Raw genomic sequence first — 20,969 nt, 5'->3', positions numbered from 1 at the left:
AAAACATAGCTCCATAGCAACCCCGATCTCATTCCCACATTTTAACCCTTGAACCAATGTTACCATCAATATGCCCAAATGTGAATTTTGTTTTGGCTGGTAAATGCATCTTATACCTTCCTGTAGCTTATATCCTTTGTTGCCACTCCCTCACTATACTTCAGCAATGTTGGAAACTTGCTTGGATACATCAGACCTTTCCATTGATGCTTTTGAGAAAGTTTATCAGGTTATGAGCATGCAGACATGGACAGCAACAAACTCACTTGCTTGTTCACCATAATCATCAGGATGATCATTCAGTAGTTCCTCCTCCTCACCATCGACACTACCTTCTTCTGATCTATGCATGCTCGCCTCATCCATCAAGTCCTCCTTCAACTCCAACAAGCCTTCTCTAAGCTTCTCATCAATTTCAATCCCAGATTCAGCAGACACTCCCGTTCCTCCGCTCATGAGACTCTCGGCACTCTCTGCCTGGGAAACAGGACGGTCATTGATTTGTTTGACATACCTCCTTCTGCTTGGAGGAGTGAAGGCAGTGAAACCATCTTGCTTTGGGTCTGAATTCCTCCTATGGCAGTTATCCAAATTGCTTGGGAGAGACTTTGTCTTCATGAGCCCCTGCTCCAAGTCCTCAGAAGAATATCCATGGCCTATCGTAGACCTCAGCTCCACTGCATCTGATTTTTCGCCCATCGATGACAGCTCACTTCCAGACTTCATATCAAGACTCTCAAAGCTGCCGGCAAGAAACACAGAGTCATCATCCCCTACCTCCTGTCTCAGCTGTTGCTCCAATGAGATTTCTGATTCCTTTAGAGTGCAGAGGCTTTCCTCATCTTCATCACTATCTGTCAGGCAAAGAGTCCCTGAACTCTCCTCAGAAGGCCTGGTCATTCTTCTAATGAGTGAGGACCCAAGCTTTCTTTGAGACCTTGACGAAACTTCTTCTTCCGAAGTTCTGCCAACCTCCTCATCTGATGGAAAAGAGAAGAACCGCGTGCTACTATCCTCATCTGAATACTCGTCACTGTACGACAAGGTCAAATCAGGAATCTCGACACCTTCCATTAGCAATCTGTCGTAACCATCCTCCTTTTCAGAATATTCCAGTGTGTCCTCGTCATCACTTGTCTCACCACCTTCCACATGTCTCTGTGCAGAATGATAACCATCATACTCTTCCAGCACGTCCCCCAGAATACCATCCATATCTCTTGAATCACTGTATCCTGACACTTTTTCGTTGGTTCTTTCTTCTTTCTTTTTCTTTCTCTGAACTTCAAGCTCCTCTTCTTTCTTTTTATCTTGCAACTCAGTATCAGTTATCATTGACTGATACTTGGACTTTAATTTTGAAGGCTGTTTCCCTTGACCTTGGCTCTTTTTGGATGGTGTGTCACCATCCTTTGGCTCTTGCAGCCATTTGTCCCTCTGTGCCTGTAATTTCCCATGAAGGTTCTTTTGGATTGGACCCACAGCTTCTTTGTCATTAGATTTTCCACTCCTTGGCTTTTGTTTCAACCACCTGTCCATAAGTTCCTTCTTCTTCTCCTTGGGTTCCTTACTGGCAGGAAGGTCAAGCTTTTGGTTTATTGGTCTACTATTCTCACCACCCGCATCTCTTTCTCTCCTATCATTAGCATTCCTTTGACTAACATCGTCTTTTCTTGATCTTCTCTCTTCACTTCTCTGTCTGTCTTTCTTTCTTTGAAGTGAGTTATTATCTGTCTCAAGTTTGCGTTCCATCTTATTGAGTGAACCTGTATCTCTGACTTGCTTCTGTCCATGTTTACCTTTATCATTACTTTCAACACCATCCTTCTTAATTCTCAATTTGCCAACTGCTGTCACCTTTCTTTCGTCATTGAGGTCAATCTCATTTCTCTTTGAATCCTTCTGTTCCACCTCATACCTCTTGTCCAATTTTGAACTGGAGTCCTCATAAGATATTCTCTTTCTTTCATTAACCGTCTCTTTATTTCTTCTTGTCCCATCCCGCCTTTCATTTTTCATGTCAGTGTCTACTCTTACTTCATCCTCACCAGTAACTTTGTCTACTTGCTTTTGTTTCCTTCTTCTCGGCATTGACTTCCTTGCTACAGCAATATCAAGGAGTTCCTCCAATGACTTAGAAGTATCTTTAGTACCCTTACCATGCTTCCCTTCCCTTTGGCCATCTTTGCTGCTAGCAGCTTGTACTGATTGATTCTTTTGGGAGTGGCCTGTTTTGAAGTTCCTCGGAAGAGAACCACCCTCTTGAACTGGAGGCATAAATTTTTCACGCAGATCAAGCATCTTCCCCTTTTCTGTGGATTTTTTAGGGACTTGATCAGCTTCATTTGCACCCTTTCTCCATTTCTTATTTGTCACCTTGTCCACTTCTTCTAGTGCATCTATTTCCTCATTTCCCTTTGCAGAGTCCAGTTCTTGTGTTCTGGATAATTTATTGGAGACAGAAGTGTCACTTACTTTATGACCCTTTCCTTCCTCTACAGCTTTAGCCAGCAACTTGTCCTTGATGTCAGACTGGTTGCTTGTAGGTACCGGGTGTTCCTTCTTTGAGGGCAGCTTTTGTTCTGAACTGCTGCTGAGGTACTTTTCTTTCAATTCTGCTTGCTTGGTGACAGGCACAAAATCCACCTTTTTCTGAGGATGAGATTCTTCTTTACTCTTATTCAAAATCTTTTCTTTAATGTCAGCTTGATTGGTAACAGGTACATATGGTTCTTTCTTTCGGAGCTTTGGTTCTTCTTTAGCTTTATTCAACGATTCAATCCTTGCATTTATTTTACCTCTTCGATCAGTTGGAGATGACGACTGCTTCTGTTGGTCTGTCCTAGCTAATTTTAAAGCCATATCAGAAGAGTTGTCATCCCTATGCTTTGAAGGCTCTTCTCCTCTTGCCTGCAAATTAGACTGCTCTTCCCTATCCCTGTCTTTGGTCATTTCAGGAACTGTTTTCTTATATTCACTTGATTGAAGAGATCTGCTCTGATTTTCTTGCCCAGATTCTTTCAAATCATCTGTTACTTTGAGTGATTTTTCTTCATCCATCAACCTCTCTCCAGTAGTACCTTTCCTTTTCTTTTCCTCACCAGCAAATGTTTTCTCTCTACCATATATTTCCTTCAAATTTTTTACCTGTCTCTTCTTTTCTTTGTTTGAATCCTGGTCTTCTCTGACATCTTTGTCTTCATCTCTTAGTTTCTTCTTTTCCTCTAAGATATTTTCCCTTAATGAAGTAATGCCCAGGCTATTACATTTTTCATCCTCAATCTCCTTAGCAGTAAATCTTCCATGCCTCTGTTTCTCCAAACCAACAGCCCTGTTACTAGATGAGAAAGACCCTGCATCTCCACCTTTCAATATACTTAACAAATCATCTTCTTCTCTTTCTGGCTGCCTCTGTGATTGTCCAGTTGATGACATCTTGTCTTCATTTTCACGGTCTTGAGGATGACTAAGGTTATCAGTACGCTGGTTTGGCTGTCTCATACTTCTATTAAGATTATCAGAGGAAATCCCTACATTCTCGTCTTTCTTCTGAGTTCTTCTGGGGTTTGATGTGTTCGCATCTCCTCCTTTCAATAGACTCAAAAGGTCCTCCCCAGAAGTGACTTTCTCAACTTCTGTTTTTCTCCCTCCCGGGGCTTTACTTTCCTGAAGCTGTTTTTTATTAAAAATGTTGCTCTTAGAACTTAAACTATCTCCACCTTTTGGAAGATTCAGCAAAGTATCTGCTTCTTTCATTGTTTGTTTGATTGGAGTTACTGCACCATCTTTAGAATTCTTCTTTCCTTTTGCAATATTTTCCACAGCAACCTTAGCTCTTAATGTGACAGACTTTACCTCATCTGTTTTTTGATTAGGTATGTCCTCATTTCTTGTTACTGATACCTTTTTGGTTGTTTCCAGGCCCCCTCTAAGCACTCTCATTAATTCATCTTTTCCTTCATCCTCTTGCTTCGATACAGACTTTTTCTCTACTCCTTTCTTGCTTCGTAGCTTAAGACGTACTACCTTTACTTCTTCCTGTGGTTTCTTTGCTTCTTCAGCAATCTTCATTTTTGCTTTCTCCTCTCTGTTGCCATCATCTGATGGAGTAGTCTGTTGAATTTCTTTGTTACTACTATCATCACGTCTCATCCCAATGACATCTTGTACAACATTTGCTGCTGTCACCTCCATGGCCACCATAGTCTGTTTTGAAGTTGATAACTTTTCCATACCTGTCTCCTTTTCCTCCTCCAAAATGGCAGCTTTCCTGTCAATTTCACGTAAGGGTGCGCCATCTCCTCTCAACATGGATACAAGTTCCTCCTCCTCTTCTGGCTTAATGATGGGTTTCCTAGAAGACAAGTTCTTGGGCTTTCTGTTCTTCATACTTACTTTAAACACAGTTGGCCTATCCTCTTGATCCTGGGTAGCAATTTTTGACACTTTTTGTCTTGATCCATCTTGCACATCCTTTTGATGACAGGAATGACCATCCAATAATTCTGTTTGAATTAAGGACTTTCTTTCCTTTGTTTCTTTTGTATCACCACTACTCAGGATGCTTAATGTATCTTCTTTATTGCCTCTTTTGTTAGACACTGTTCTCTTTTCATTAGCCTGATCAGATCTGTCCACTAGGTTTCTGTTGATTTCTTGCAGAGGTTTTACTTCTCTGCTATCAGCATCCTTGCCAGATTTTACTTTATCTGCAGTTGGCACTGAATCACCTCCACGCAAGAGAAGAAGCATATCTTCATCATCCTCATGATGCTGGTGATTCTTTTGACCACTGAAGCCAGAGTTGTCCAACTTCCTTCTAGTATGGGTTGGTCTTTCCATCCTTTCTTCACCTTGAAGGGTAGAATCTACAGCATCGCCACCACGAAGAAGTAGCATGTCTGTCTCCTCCTTCTGTTGACTCTGTTTTGCATCAGACTGATTTCTCCTCCTTTGAAGCTGTTCAAGGTCATCTGCTCTTTCCACCTCCATGCCCAACCCTTCTTCCTCATGATAGCTGCTACTGGAAGGTTGAGTGCTGTTTTCGTTCACACTGGTCTGCATGTCTATCTCTTTTTCTTCACCTCTCTTGACAGAATCAATAACTGACTTTGACTGCTTTGGAGAGGGGTCATCCTTAATCTCCCTATCTGTACTTGGGGGTGATGGAATTTCAGTTTCTTCCCTAGAAATACTTTCTTGAGACTTAACTCTGTTTTGCCGGCCTAGCCTACCATGACGTCTGGTTCCTTCCTGTGCTGTACAAACCTCCTGGCTAGGAATCTCCACAGGTGCAATTCCACCTCTGAGAAGGTTTAAAATGTCATCCTCTTCTTGACTTCTCTCCCGTTTCTTAATGAGCTTTTCCTGCTTGACTTCTCCACAGTATAATGCTTGCTTCATTTTAATATCCTTTTCAACATCAGAAACAGGTTGAACTACTTCAAAAGAATCCTCAGATGTTGACTTGTGAATGTCTTCACCTTTCGTAATGGAATCTTCTAATGATCCTGAACCAGAACCTTCCCCTCTCCTGCGCCTTGAATATAGCCTTCGCCTTGGCATTACATCATCGGTACCTTGTACAATCTCTGCTTTTGTGCAGCTGTCACCTCTAAGCATCCTCATTAAGTCATCTTCATCTTTAATTTCTACTGGAACAGACGAATTAATAACGTTTGCATTTTGTTCAGTTCTTCTGGATCGTCTATCACTATCCATCACATGACCTCGATCTTCATTTCTATTTGAGACATCATCAATACTTTCCTTATCAGGATAAGTGGATTTACTATCATTCAAGGATGAAATATTTTGCTCCTGTTCTCTTTGGGATCTCCTCTGTCTATATTTTTGCCTTCTCTCCCTTCTCCAACGCTCCCTCTCAGATTCCCTTTCACTCTCTCTTGAATTGTGGACACCATTTTCCACCTCTGTTGTCCCAGTAGCAACTTTTGGTCTATCTGATTCTTCTAAGTTCAGTACCTCTAATTCTTTACCACTACTTTCATTATTTGCTTCTCTTGTTGCTTCCCCATCCAAGCATCCCTCCAATGTAATTACACCTTCATCACTGTTTTCTGCTTCTTTTGATAAAACCTTATCATGATTTCCACTGCCTTCTGCACTACACAAACTTGTATCAACATCTTCCAAAGAATTGCTTTGCTGTTTCCGTCTTTGATGACGTCTTTTCCTCTTCTCTTGTGGATCCAGTTCTTCAGAGGGCTCAATGATAATTGGTATCTTATGCATCATCGCACCTTTAACTTCTTCTGGTTTCTTTCCTAATGCATTCATCTCTGGCTCAGTCATGGATTTCTCCTCAACATCCTTACTTGTTGTATTAATGTCTGTTTCATATACCTGAGATCTGCCTAAGCTGTCACTTCTTGATCCTCGAGTCTTTTCTTCTTCACCACTGCCTTTGGATAATCGCTCTCTACGCTTTCTTCTTTCTTCACGCCTCTTTTCCAGCATAGCCAACATGTTATTGTACTTGTCTTCCTCTCCTCTTTCCTTGCATTCTTCCTTCCTTTCTGAATTTGCAATACCTGCATGTTCTTCATCTTTAGTAGCATCCAAAGTCCCTATTTTCTCATGACCTGTTACAGTTGTATTTCCATGATCAAACTCACTCATGCCTGCACCCATACTTTGGACACTTTCAAATCTCTGACCATCTTCAGTTGAGATGTCTTTGCTACCATGTCTGACAGCCACTTCCCTTCCTTCTTCAATATGCCCTTCTCTCTGCAAACTGTCATTGTCTCTTAACTGCTCTTGATCAAAAGCATCGACAGATTGGGAAGTTGAGCTGTATTCAAAGACATCATCATAAGCTTTAGAAATGACATCCTCACTTTTTTCACCATCATCTCTGTGCTTCATCATAATGGCAGGGACATTCTGAAATTCTAAATTAATGTTGTCATCCTTTTCTACGATGTTATCATAATCTTCTTCCTGGTTATCCTGCTCCTCCTCTTCCTCCTCCTCTGCATCCTCATTATCCTCCTCTGTACTTTCATCTTCATCTTCCTCTCCTTCATTAACTTCATCAGTAGATGACATCAAAGTGATATCTTTATACTTTTCAACTGTGTTGCCAAACGTTTCTTCAGAATCTCCAACAGAGTAAGGTACACCACTATGGTCTGCTGATACTGCCACAAAACCATTGCATAGCTCATTCTCTTTCAATCCTGCTTGAGCATCTTTACCATCATCTTCTTCATCTTCCTTTTCTTCTTGTATCTGTCTTAAATCTGTAGGGATCAAATTGTGGGAATCTGCAACATGGTCTGTTTCACATGAGTTTTGATGCTCTTCAAGGATTCCTTCTTGCCTGGTAACTTCTTCATCACAATGAGTGTATTGTTGTGAATCTACATCACCATGAATCTTTTCTGCAAGTACCTGTCCCGACTTTGCATTTTCATCTGAATGATGATCCACTGGGTTGCTGCTGTCAATGATGTCACTCCCTTTTCCAAAAGCCTCATCATCTCCTTCAAAGCAATGAAAGGAAGGTTGGTCAGCATCTTGTAAGAGGGTGCAGTCATCAAACGTCAGTTGCAATGCCATGCAAATATTTCCATGCTTCTATCAGTCAAACTGCATTCTGTATCAAGCAGCAGGCAACTCTACATTGTACAGTACTTAGCTCGATGTAAGGCATGCTAATAAGATGAAAAGGTGAGAAGTCCATTCTGCATGCTCATAACACCTGCTTCTACTGAAAGTCAGCTCCTTTGTCTTCTCTCTAAATGGTGCATGTTATGCTGACATGCTTGGCCACATTCACATTTGTATGTTCTTCAAATCAAATCATTCTTCAGCACAATTACAATGAATGTTTCACAGCAAAATTGATGGTGACGTCACATGCTCATTCGTGAAGTGTTAAAATATTTAGTAACCAGCCAAAATAAACTACACTGGTATGCTAAATTACCTTTGCCTTTACTTTATCTTAGACATTATGCCCTAGTTTCCTCTGAGCAATTACAAACAACAGCATTCACAAGGCATTGCAAACTGTATACTGTAGTTTACACAAACTATGCAGGTTACTAGATTCTAGCTAGGTCATAACTGTCAGTATAATTTAGCAGACTATATCCATGCTATGCTTATGATCCAAACATCATGCTGTATTAAGAGACATGCAACACACCCTTAATCAGGCAAAAAGGAAAGTACAAAGAAATATCTGACACACCTATAAACAGAGTCTATTGCAGCATGTTGGTAGAAAGGAACACATTATTCATTGAGTGCGAAGGGGGACGAGCCTGTTCGTTCTGTGCGAAGCTTCTTCAGGACAACAAATTAATTAAAACTCCAGAGGCAAAGGATCATCAAGTATAAGTACATAACTTGTATTGATGTTAGCAACAGGGTTGCTTGGAAATGCTCTCTAGAATTGTATACTTCAATGTGTTGCAAAACTGATATTAAATTACACTTAATGCCCACTGTTACACTCCCAGCTCTTAGCTTACCGACAGAGTAGCTCAAACAGCTCAGATGTTACTCAATGACCAAATATGAACCACAATTCAAGATTAAGACCAATTAGTAAACTTTTACAATTAACTGGTGATTAACTTGGAGGGTTACAACTAATAATGTGTTGGAAAAATATTTTCAAAACAACTAAAACAATGTAGATTCTTGGATTAAGTTTGCTCTTTAAAACATCTTGAGGAGACAGCATCACGTCAATAACTATGATGTAGAAAGTTTTGTTTTTACGTTAAAGCAGCTGGTTGAGAAGTTACATCACACTTTGATGCTTCACACACTCCTACCAGTCAATTTAGTAATGATTACAATGTAAAAAATGCTATAACGTGTGTCTTCCCTTCCAAAAGGGAACAATCCCTTGGCATTTTGCCTAATTCATGCAAGTTTTGTATGCAAATTATATGCCAATTTGCTTAGGCATTTATGATACTCTTTCGGTGGAAATTTTGTAGGTTGAAGCTTACATTGTTGTTAGTATTCACTTTGATAACTGCTTAAGCATTCAAACTCTGTGTTGACTCAGATACAACAAACTAACAAAATATATATATACATATATCTGTTCCAGAATACATGAGTGGCAGTAGAGTTTGTATTGAAAGCATTTTAACCAACTGCTTTAAGGCAAACATGAGATGTATTATAGGTAATACGCAACTTTGAATTGAATAAATCTTGTGATATTTACAGCGTTCATACTATGGATATATGTGATTGATTAACATGACATCAGTTCACACCTACAGATGATTCCACAACAGCTCATTAGTTTACATTGAAAATAACATACAGTGGAGGGCATATAAAACACAAGGATAAAACAATGGAAAGAACATTCACACTTGCAGAAAAAGGAGCCTTGGAAGTCTTTGGATGTCATGAATAGAACCAACGGGAATCAACTGTTCAACTTATAAACAGCTTTTTCGTTTTCATTGCAATGATACCTTGCAGACTTTCCTTTAGGAAAACCAATTTAAATTGGTAGTGTTTAGTTTAAGGTTTTCCTCAAATCAGACATTGCACCATTTCCAACTTCCTCATTCAATGCACCAATGCATCTTTGTGTCTCATACTACTGATACATCTCGAAAACTAAAGTGACGTTCCAAATACATTTAGGGTTATAAGGAGAGAGAAACTCAACCATCATTTATTGGTTTATTTGATAGAGATAACTTTCATGAACAACTTCCCCAAAACAGCAAAGAAAAATCTTAAATTTTGGGAGATACCACAGATTTAATATTATTTTCCCATACAATGCTGAAGACTTGATCACTTCTAAATATGACATCATCCAGTCACATGTGCATTAATGTTTTATGTTAATTTCTTTATTTATTGCAATGTTTATTTTTTGAAAATGGAGATGGGTTTTGCAAACACTGAATCTAAAATATTGAACCTCTTAGCATAACCTCATGTAGGCAATAGTTTCAGCGTTAACTCTGTTAACATTCTAAGTTGAAAACATAAAAGGAAGCAAAGAAAGGAGCAAGTAAAAGGTTTCAGATCCTAATATGACATTTATACTGATATACAAAATGACAGCTCCAAGACACAAATCCCAAACAGGCAGGATTTTCTTGGCTGTTTTGGGAGAGTTGCTCTTCACAAAGATATCTGTCTTGTAAGCTAAAGATGATGGTTGGGTTTGAGTGCACCCCTTGAAGTTTCCCAATCAACAATGATCCATTCTTTACTACTAAACTATTCACAGACAAATGGTAAAACATGCCAGATACAGCACACATGGCTATTACGATGGACCGGGGAAACGGAAGATATACTGTACTCAGACATGCAAGACAAACTGATCCCCAGAGGGAATACCTGAAGAAGATTTGGAAGCATTTGAATAATCAGCAAGAAAGAGACACGTGCAAGAAGTAAAGCTAGAGGTTCTGCTGTCACCGGAACTGGCTTCCTTCTCTTTGATGGAAAAGACAGAATGTTTGTCAAATAAATGTTCTTACCATAAAACCTAATGAGTGATAACTTTTTATCTTCGCAGATCAGTAGATACATCGCTTAAAGGGGATGATGCAAACAGTATGATGCTGAAATACTCTTGTTTGGATCAGGTTTAAACCATTGCACTTTGCATGAAACGTTTATCCATCTTTGGATGAATATGTTAATTCTCCAATCAAAAAAATAAAAAAATTCACAGATCATTAACATAAAATTTTAATCCAGAGATTTTCTTCTTGAACATCATCACAAGAACTCACACCAATAGGAAGTACACTCTTTACTTCAAAATAAGACCACGCTCAACAGATTCCAAAATAAAGCCCAAATTTGATCATATATATTCAAACAGACATTCCCAAATAACCTCACCAATCATATGATTTTCATTTCTAATTCTACATGTATGCAAAGCAATGTAGTATTTTTAAAATGTCAAAGTTAGCCTCCTGGATTACACTTCTGTCTGCCTATGTTTGAAGATTTACGTACAGTATCTGGACATTAATGATAGGTGACATCAAGATATACCTGTGTGAAGGAGCTATCTAAACTGGAGATACTGCAGAAGGTATTTCACTTTACAACTATAGGAATCGGAGACAGCACTAATTTCATATATTGAATTGTCAACAACATAATCTAAAAACCCCAAAAGCTACAACTGTGCTCAGCTTAAGCTTTACAGCAAAATATGATTGCTCACTAGATCTGGAAATGTACTTCTCACCCAGGACCAGCAACAATTGTTTCTCCAATGAACATATTGTTCTCTTGGTTCCTTGTAATGTTTGTTGAGGGGGGGGGGGGGGGAGAAGTTGAAATATCTAATTTACATTAAAACCCCATAAACAACAACTCATGATTGATATTGTCCTATTATTGGTTTTAGTGTCATCTGAGAAGTTGGGAAAAGAACAGTAGAAATAGTTTCACAAGATGACATCAATTTAAAAACTGTCGACAAGATGACAAATTATTAAAGTATCAAATAAAACAGTGATAATTTGCGGACCATTTTCATATTGAAGGAAAAAGAGTTTGGAGGGAGAAGTAGAGATCTCTAACCATTTCTCAGAAGAGGATCTGAAGAAAGTGATCATTTCCTGTATATAATTTGTTTCTTATATCGTTTACAAGCTTAGTTACCATACAGAACGCTCTCCCCAGAGAAATGTGAAATCAATGGCAGAACATTCCAAACTGCTCATTTAGTTACACTTTCAACATGATACTGCCCAAGTATCAATGAAAGAGAAAAAATTCAAATAATTTGGCATATATTACAAAATATGTCAAGCATGTTAAATCTCAAGCAGTAAGATGCACATAATAAATCTTGCAGCAGAAATAAACAAGGATCTTAACTTTTCATGGCTCTGTTAGCATGAGGCAATCAAGAAACAAATAAATGTGTGATATCCTACTTCTTAGAAGTTGCTTGAACAAAATTACGATAAGATTGTAGTTCAACGATTCTGCTCAATTGTGGTCAAATGGGGTTGATTTCCAGACAGTTTTCAGCTCAGTCTCTTTGTAAACTGCATGCCTCGTGAGGTTGACATAAAGTGAAACTTTTGTCTCTGAGAATGTCTTTCCACATATGACCCAAGGTTTCAATAGTAAGGTATCAGTTTTCAGGCACAGTAGTGCATCGGGTATAACCTAATAAGATACGGTTTGGATGTTTGAAATGTTATGTAGTCTTCCTGCATGGATGAATGGACTTGTTTTCTTTAATTTTTTTTTTTTTTTAACTAACTGTTTGATCTGACAGTGTAACAGGATTACAAGTTGGGGATCTGTCTGTTGCAGAATTTTGCCTAATCCCCCCTCCCCTCCCCTCTTCCAAATGGATCTCACTGTGACTCACTTTTGTAGAGACCTGTAAACCATCCACCAAATCTATGGAATTTGACAATTTGGAATTTTAGCTTCACCCACTGTGTCTGTAGTGCCACAACCCTAGATCATTGTGATTATGGCACAGAAATTTATAAAAGAATTCCTAGACCTTTTCAAGTTTTTTTTCAGTGAGATGGTTGCAATCTTAAAAGACACCATTTTCCATATCTGATCACTAATTTCAAATTCACTTCACGTTTGCATCATGAACTTTTAACATTCTACCAGGAATTCCATTTCATGTCCCAAAAAGAGATATCAGAAAGAGACTAGTATTTTTTTACTTTTTTAGTAAAAGCATTTAAACAAACAACTTTCCCAGTACTGCTTTTATTCAATGATGAGCTATGTTTTGACTACAATAAAATGTTTTGTACAGAACATATCTAAGACGTACTGGATTTATTACTAAGGAAAAGTGAAACAAGACATATTTATATCATGTCAAAGGACACAAAATTCTTGTAGAAAAACTTCCCTTGACTTCCCAAAAAACTCACGTATGAAACCTAGAGGGGAGAAGGCGTTTTGCTTGTTCGATATGGTTGTGTTTAAAGTGTATGTACACACAAAGGCTTCAGAGTTCTTGTGGAATTAACACCGGTTCATAACCTTGATCAGCGATACTTACCACTTCTCTGATACGGCTGTGGATGCCTAACAGTTGCCTGATTTACTAGAGACGGTGGCTGGACTATCAGCGGTGATGCAGAGATATCTGACCTGTTTCCTTTCATTAAATCCTCACTATCCATAGAGAGGTCTCTACTTCGTCTGCAAGAAAACATTGCCAAACATCATTATTATGAAAGAAAAAAAAAATTACAAAGATGGGGAAAACGAATGAAAATATTGGCAAGTAAGTAGGTCGCAATGAAACAGGACCCACCCTGTAAGCAATATTATCGAGGGAACAAATCTACAAGATTGTAAAAATTTATTACCGTCTGATGTAAAATAATAAAGATGAAACATCAATAAAACTGATGACTCTTCTTAAAAACTTGTCCCCCCTCTCATCAGTTCTATAAAAACTTTGAAACACAGCAGTGCTAGGTCTACAAACTGTTGTTATTCCTAGTTGTAATCAATAAACTTCAGCAGTGAATGGGGAAAAAACCCCAACCAATAACAGATTATTTTATGAAAACTTTTAGAAAGGCATGTCACTTTTCCTTCATTTATTCTTTTCATCAATTCTATACCTAGCAGTTGACATAATAGTGTTATTCCTTTTTTCCCTTCTGTTCCATGTTGATAACATAATATATGTATTTACAGTTGCTTCAACAATACAGAGCGAGAGAGAGAGATTATATAAAAAGGGGAATCAGCATGAACATCTTACCGAAAATACAGATGGAAGAAAACCCATCATTAGTACATGAAACCACCATCTCTTTTTAAGTATATAACAGAGAGTCCCAAGATAACAGTACCACAGTTATAAACTGCAAAGCCTTGGACAGTTGGCACAAGCATTTGTAACAGTTATGTAACTAAACCTTGTCTTTTATTAATAAAAAATTCTACTCATGAAGGTTTGTTGCTCCAAAGAAAGGGAAGGAAAACATCCTTGAGATTTTAAACATCTGACAATAACTGAAACTAGTTAAAGTGAGAAATGCTTTGCATTTGAAATGTATTTAATGGCAAAAATAAATGAAACTGCAAGTGTGCAACCACCTTCTTTGAATTTCATTCTGTGGACTTATTTTACCTCTGTTCTCTTCTCCTTCTTTGAGGCGATAAGTAATCTCCGTTCTCCAATTCTGCCGATGACGACCTCGAATCTAACGATAACCTCTTAGAGATGTCGCTGTACGCTGACGTTGCTTTCAACCCACCAGCCCTCATGCTCTTCCTCTGGTTTGTGACATCCAAGCTACGCCTGGCCTTCCGTAAATTCATCTTCTTGTTTATTGGAATGTCCGCTTCCCCATCTTCTTGCTTCAAGGCATACTGAACAAAAAATATATTTCGGATCCGATGATGAAAAGTCAATCAGAATGCAAAGTGGCGTAAGTGTTTAAATTGCCATACATCCGTACCAACCTTTCTTTTATATTAAAGAGTAGATTTTCAACAATAAACACGATGGTCCGTCTCTTAGATCCAAACCTTTATCGTAACCTCCCAGTCTCTGATTGTGTTTAAATTGCCATACATCCGTACCAACCTTTCTTTATATTAATGAGTAGCTTTATAATGAACATGATGGTCTGTCTCCTACATCCAAAACCTTATCGTAACCTCCTAGTCTCTGATACAAAGATAAAAGGCACTAAAGGGGAATATTTATATGGTGTGTTGCATCCCAAAATACTTTGCAAATTGGGCAAAATGCTATGCAAAGTGTAAAGATATATAGCAGCTTTTGTACACAGAAAAACAGTTTTACAAAGGAGACAAAGTTCAAAACTAAGACCTATCAATGTAAGAAGGATGCCCTAAATTTAAGAGTACAGTAAACTGATAGCTAGAGCTAACACACAACATGACAGATGCTTTAACACAACATAAAAGACTTCAGGCTGTGTTTTCTTTCTCTCTGTTTTATCATTCTAACAATGAAACAGGTCAACAAAGAATTGAGAAAATTTGCATCTTTGAAAGTTTCATTCATTATTCAGAGTAAACAGTTTGGTGCTAATTGCAGTCAGACAAACAACACAACAATGTTTCGACTACTTGAATCATTGTCTTAGAACTTCCTTTATCCAATTGATAGATCTTCCTCGTTCATTTGTTCTTTCTTATTTTCTTTTCACTTAGTTTTTTGTATAATGCTATAAACTACACAGCAAAACTATGTGTTGGGATGTCCTGAATGTTTTTCTGGAATCCATTTCTCCATAATTACCTCGTACAACTTGAACTGCTCCACTAGATCAAGGTCTGAGTTTGATTTATTACACATTCTCTGCGACACCCCCTCGATATCCTGTCTCTCGAATGCATCGGTCATATCGTAAAATGTGTCCTGGTCTGGAATGTAGTTCAGAGTCTGCAAGGAAATTCACATACAATAAATATAATAGTTCAAGCCATCAATGGCTCAAAAAGAGCCTTCATGGTATGTGTTTTCCAAATCAATGTTTCAGTAAGATATTTACAGCTGCAAAGACGACTGCCAATTAGTCAAGGCAAATACATTAGTTGTTTATGCCAATGAACATTGTAAAAAGCTTGGCTAAATGTCGTAGTTTTTATTGAGTTTTAACACTGTCATTATGACCATGTGTGCAATACACAGACATAACAAGGAATACACCACTTTCTAACAAAGAGGTCTATGTTACCATGGTGACATTCCCTTGATTGCTCCTAATTAGCAAGTTGCAAACCATTAAGTCTGGTCCAAGAAATTTATGTCCCACATATGAAATGGGTGCTTTTTATTTTTTCCATTTGAAAGTTTTGTGCCTTCAACTAACAACTTTCCTTGTCTGAAATTTGGTGGAGTAAAGAAAAAAAAAATCATATTTTCAGATACCTAATAGCTTCCCTTTCATGGTGCAATATGGTACCCCTTGATTGCATAAAATTCCAACAAACAAAAATGCAGCTGCAAATGAATTTCATTTGTACCTTTCTTCAACTGCTAAATGTGCCCAAGCAACATATTTTCTTCACTCAATTTAAACTAACCACGTAGAAGGCATCTTACCAATGTTATAAGAATATTCCCAAAATGTTGCTATCAGCTAATACTTCATAACTTCATGGCACATATTAGCACAATGTCTTCAATTTCATTGCCAGCCCAGAGGTTATAAATATGGACCAATGCAGAGGTTCTCTTAGATGCTTAAATCTTACATAAAATCACACATACAAACACATCAGGCTTAGAAATTAGAATATTACAGTTTTGGCAACTCATCAAAAACTGCAAGTGCTTAAAAACATCATCTGGCTAAAATCAAGTGCTCACTGGTATTTTCCTGAGTTGTAGCATACTGTACATGAGCTACTTTATCAGCATTTTAAGGGAACCAAATATTTATTGATAATGAGCAGTAAGATCTTAGGTATGTTAGGAATGGAAATCATCCTAATTCTTGGACTGAAGGTCGTGAATCATCTTTAACATGTATTTATGCTCTTGATGTATCCTGAGAGAAAAATTGCCTGCGGCTTATTTTCTTACTGGCAAATGGCAAATTCACCATCATTTTAGACTGTAAAATGGCCTGAATTTCCAGGCTTGCGTATATAATTTATCTTGCATGAGACTTGTTTTCATGCACGACACATACTGTACATGGCAAACTCTCTGGAACACTTCAAACTTGGCTGCAACATTAACAGCCTACCATATTATAGAGTAGTGTTAAACAAATTGATGCCGGTTCATCGATGTAAAATTTTCATCCAAGTTGAATTTTCTGCACCAACATTTTGTGCAGAAGTTTGTTTTGGGTTGCCAAAGATTTCAAACTTTAAATGTGAAGTGATTCTTAAAATACTTCAAACTGACAGCTAGAAAGCTACTACTGTAGTTGCAGGTTACAGTAAGGCAGCTCGTTAGATAATGCATCGCAAACTATGAAAATGATGCTCTTGTATGTCGGTTTCCTCTGGCTATCTTTCTAGGTCACCAGAGATTAGCTGGAGGGTAATCATGACAGATTAAATAACATAGTCACTTCCACTGGTATCTAGCCATATTACGCACCTCCGCATCTCATTCTGCCCTCCATAACAGTTATCTCATTTCCGGATGCCTCCCTCTTTTCCAGAATCATGCTTATCAGATTAAACGATTTTGATAAAGGGCTCTGGACAACAATACCAAAACAAACAATGAAAATTAACTGGCAACAGACCTCCTAAATCACTTCCACCTGTTTGGCCATTTCAAGGCTTTTCATGTTTCCTGAAACAATCCAATATTACTTCCTTAAAAATCACATCGTAACAAACACTTCCCGATTGAATAGTAAACCCTTATGTCAGCCAAAGTACAATTTGAACTAAAGCTTGCGGTAATAGTTTGGATTCCAAGCATGATATTGAGTAGACGATTTAACCTACTTTTTATTCTACTATGACATATCTATCCCCACTATAAGGACATTCTAAGAATTCTACAAAAATTTAAGCGAAATTGAATACAATCGTTCCACAAAAATAATAACATATTAAAGGATGACCTCAAGCACTAAATTAATTTCAGCATGTTTTAGACTGTTCCAGGTTAAATTTCTATCACAATTATTTTTGTCCATTTAGAAATGACCCTTTAAGCAGTTGAAGGTCATTCATTAAAGTGACTGAACTAAACAGTCTAATACACAGACCATTGGGTCAGTTACTCAGATACACCACAAAACAATGGGGAAACCATACAGAGTAATTAGTAATTATGGCCTCGAAATGACATGTTTAAAATGTAGAACAGACTTGTTAGGACAAACCATGCTGAATGTCATCCCAATGGTGCTCTGTTGTTTATAAAAAGTTAAAAGAACATGCCTTGGTTTGGGTTATTGTAATTTATAAAACAATTGATTCACATTATCATTTAGGCCTGCGATGAGGAGCCGCATCATCATTTCAATTAGCCTTAAAGGAGCATGCCAGAGATATAAGCATGTACATTAAAGGTGAATACCTTGAAACCAGAATATATAGAAAATAATTGTCTAGCACTCATTTATTTTTTGTTTTGTGCTTGGATTAGAACATATGAAGACTGAAATTCTGCCTATAAAAGTAATCCTCTAATAGCAAACAAAGATTGGCATATTTGGTCTCATTTTGGTTTTTGAACAATGAACAATAATATATTAAAAAAGGTCATCTACAAATTTCTGATATCCTCTTTGTTTCTTTTAAAGAATAATATAAAATAAATGTAAAATACTAAAACATGGCAAATTAAATTCCAGACTGGAATAATCATAATAATTTATTGTTATGGTTTATTCTTTTTATTTTCTTTCATTTGGCACTTCGATCTCATCAGCTATGGGTGCCAGTGTGATAAACAGGTTGCCAAGCTGAGTACTACAGTATTCAAACCCTTGAGTGTTGAATATGCAAAATTATATAAGTAATATTAAAGTTATGCCTTATTTAAAGTATCTCATGTTTCAATTGTCAGTAACTTGCAAACAAAAGCAGACTATCACAAAATACAAACAACAAAACTTTATCTCAAACAAAAACACACAAACAAAAAGCAAGAACAAACAATATGTTTAAATTTTTCTGCAATTTATCTTTTGCTTCAAAATGTTGAAATGATGACATTCTGAGCATCATCAATCCTTTTGGTTCAAAATTTATGTTGAATTGACAAAATTAATTAAGTGATCAATTTATCATTTTTGCTGCAATATGATAAATTGAAGACATTTGATAATTAAGGTACTACATGTGGTCATTGAACGGCACTTATAACATTGAATTCCTCACCAGATTTTAAGAAATTCTTCATTTTGCTGCAAATTGCTAATGTATTAACCGAACACTGAATAATTTTATTGAAAAATGTTACTATATTAAAAAAAAGGTTATCAAATTTTTGACAGCACCTTAATGTTAAACCATAATAAATCAATCCCAGTAAAAAAGCGAGATCAGTTATGATGTAGTAACTATGAAATTTAATGTAACAAACAAAACAATACCTTTGTACTCATCTATTTGCAAACAGAACAAACTTCTTCCATGCTGGTTTCACTATTAATTATCAACTAATTTATCAATGCATACCTCCACATATATATATTTAGATAAAGAACATTATGTTGCGGGTGTGTTCAAACATCTCCTTCAACTCACAATACACAAATTAAAATTATATGGCATTGTTTATTTAAATAAGAAGATAAATTTATATATCTTGGCACTTAAAGGACTTTAGCTAGGAGTGGCAAAAATGCCACCCTGATTATAAGTCTCATAAAAAACGCCTGCCAAATATTTTTTGTAACCTATACCTAGCCTCTTGACAGTTTCAGAATACTGATTTCGATCCGGTTAACTTTCTAGACTGCAGAACAGGTGGCTATAAGTTGGCCAATTTAATCTGTAGTAAATGTGTATTAATGTAGTAATGAGGCAATGCACTAAATAATAATGATAATATTTGCTTTTTATATTGCACTTTATACCAGTGAAAGGTCTCAAAGCGCTTTACAGACGTTATATTACCCCTGGTCAATGATAACCTGTCCCAGAGACAATTCCTCCAGTCGGCAACAGTTATATACTGCGCCCAATGACAAGTTACCTCACAGGTACCCATTTATAACCCCTGGGTGGAGAGAGGCAAGTGAGATAAAGCATCTTGCCCAAGGACACAACGTAATGCACTAGGCAGGAATCGAACCAGCAATCCTTGGATTACAAGTCCGACGCCTTAGCCAATTGGCCACCACCTAAATAATCACCTGCTGCCGTTTGCGTAGCTTCCAAAGTATGAAAATAGAAAACTCATGAATACCACGAAACTTGCTGATTTGGGTATTCACCAACGACTACACTTTACCTGGTCTCACCTATAAATATCTATGCAATCTGATCTACATACAGTAAGTTACCAAAACAAAAATAAATCCATAAGATATTTAGCACTGTTGTCACGGTGACCAACTTTTGGGTCACATCCCACATCTTCCACATCCTCTACCACTCTGAAAGTTTACCTCAAACTTTCTTAAGAGTACATTTTCGTGGCTGTTAGATTTCTACAATCCTAAACGTAGGTCATCAGAGGTTAGCGACTATACCCCAGACTGGTCAGAATAGCATTGTAGAGCTCACCATGGCATAAATTGCAGACACCCTAGTCAGTCTGTTTGTCTGTCCATCTTTCTGTCTGTTACACCCAAGTCAGCAGTTACAGAGTCACAAAGGCATTCATTTGCTAAATGCCAGTAGAGGAAGAGTGGTGAGGAATTCCAGTTTTAGATATTAATCAAGGTTTAACTTAAACTCCTGTCTAATAAGCAGCAGGAAACACCAGACACATGTGAGGATGGCCTGCACAGTGTATACTGCAAGGATGGGTAGGTCTGAAATCATCTAGAGCTCTATATCAAAGATGCAGGGTGAAATAAGGGGTAGAGGGGGAGGGGGATGGGGCATACCTTGCTCTCTCTCTCTATTAAAAAGAGGCAGTTGACTCCTCTTCCTCCATACCCTTGTTTTGCAGAATATTCTAAAATAAGTCTTTCTATTTTAAGAAATTTAAAATTAGGCTTGGTGGATCTGAGTGCATATATTTATAGGAGACAGATAAAGAGAGGAATGAAATAAATGAATATTTACCTTGTTGATGAGAGTCATCACGTAGGTTGTGATCTCAGAATCCTGTTCTGTATCGCTTAAAATGTTCATGAAATTAGCCCCGATGTCCCTATCTGTCCAACAAATAAATAGAAAATTATTTTATACTTTTCTTACAGTTTTCTTTAAATTTATCTAAAATTCTGGCACAGTCAAATATGTCAAAACCAATGCATTAACACACACAAAAAACAATTATTATCTCAGTTCTCTACAAAACATGATTTGAAGGGGAGAAGGTGGGTGGGTGG

At 37.4% G+C, this 20,969-nt stretch overlaps 1 protein-coding gene across 16 annotated transcripts in view; it reads right to left on the bottom strand.

Moving 5' to 3' along the window:
* Nucleotides 1–20,969, bottom strand: part of LOC139965277 (uncharacterized) — a 112,348-nt gene that overhangs the window by 40,891 nt on the left and 50,488 nt on the right. For all 16 annotated transcript variants that reach the window (XM_071967473.1, XM_071967476.1, XM_071967465.1 and 13 more), the window contains exons 8-12: nucleotides 20,701–20,792; nucleotides 15,278–15,421; nucleotides 14,135–14,376; nucleotides 13,046–13,188; nucleotides 267–7,511 (exon numbers count right to left, since the gene is read on the bottom strand). In XM_071967473.1, coding sequence (XP_071823574.1) covers nucleotides 267–7,511; nucleotides 13,046–13,188; nucleotides 14,135–14,376; nucleotides 15,278–15,421; nucleotides 20,701–20,792 — 7,866 coding nt within the window. The remainder of the gene's footprint in view (nucleotides 1–266; nucleotides 7,512–13,045; nucleotides 13,189–14,134; nucleotides 14,377–15,277; nucleotides 15,422–20,700; nucleotides 20,793–20,969) is intronic.

The sequence above is a fragment of the Apostichopus japonicus genome, chromosome 3, assembly GCF_037975245.1.
Source record: "Apostichopus japonicus isolate 1M-3 chromosome 3, ASM3797524v1, whole genome shotgun sequence".
Classification (NCBI taxonomy): Eukaryota; Metazoa; Echinodermata; class Holothuroidea; order Aspidochirotida; family Stichopodidae; genus Apostichopus; species Apostichopus japonicus.
This window is presented reverse-complemented; position numbering and strand designations above follow the sequence as displayed.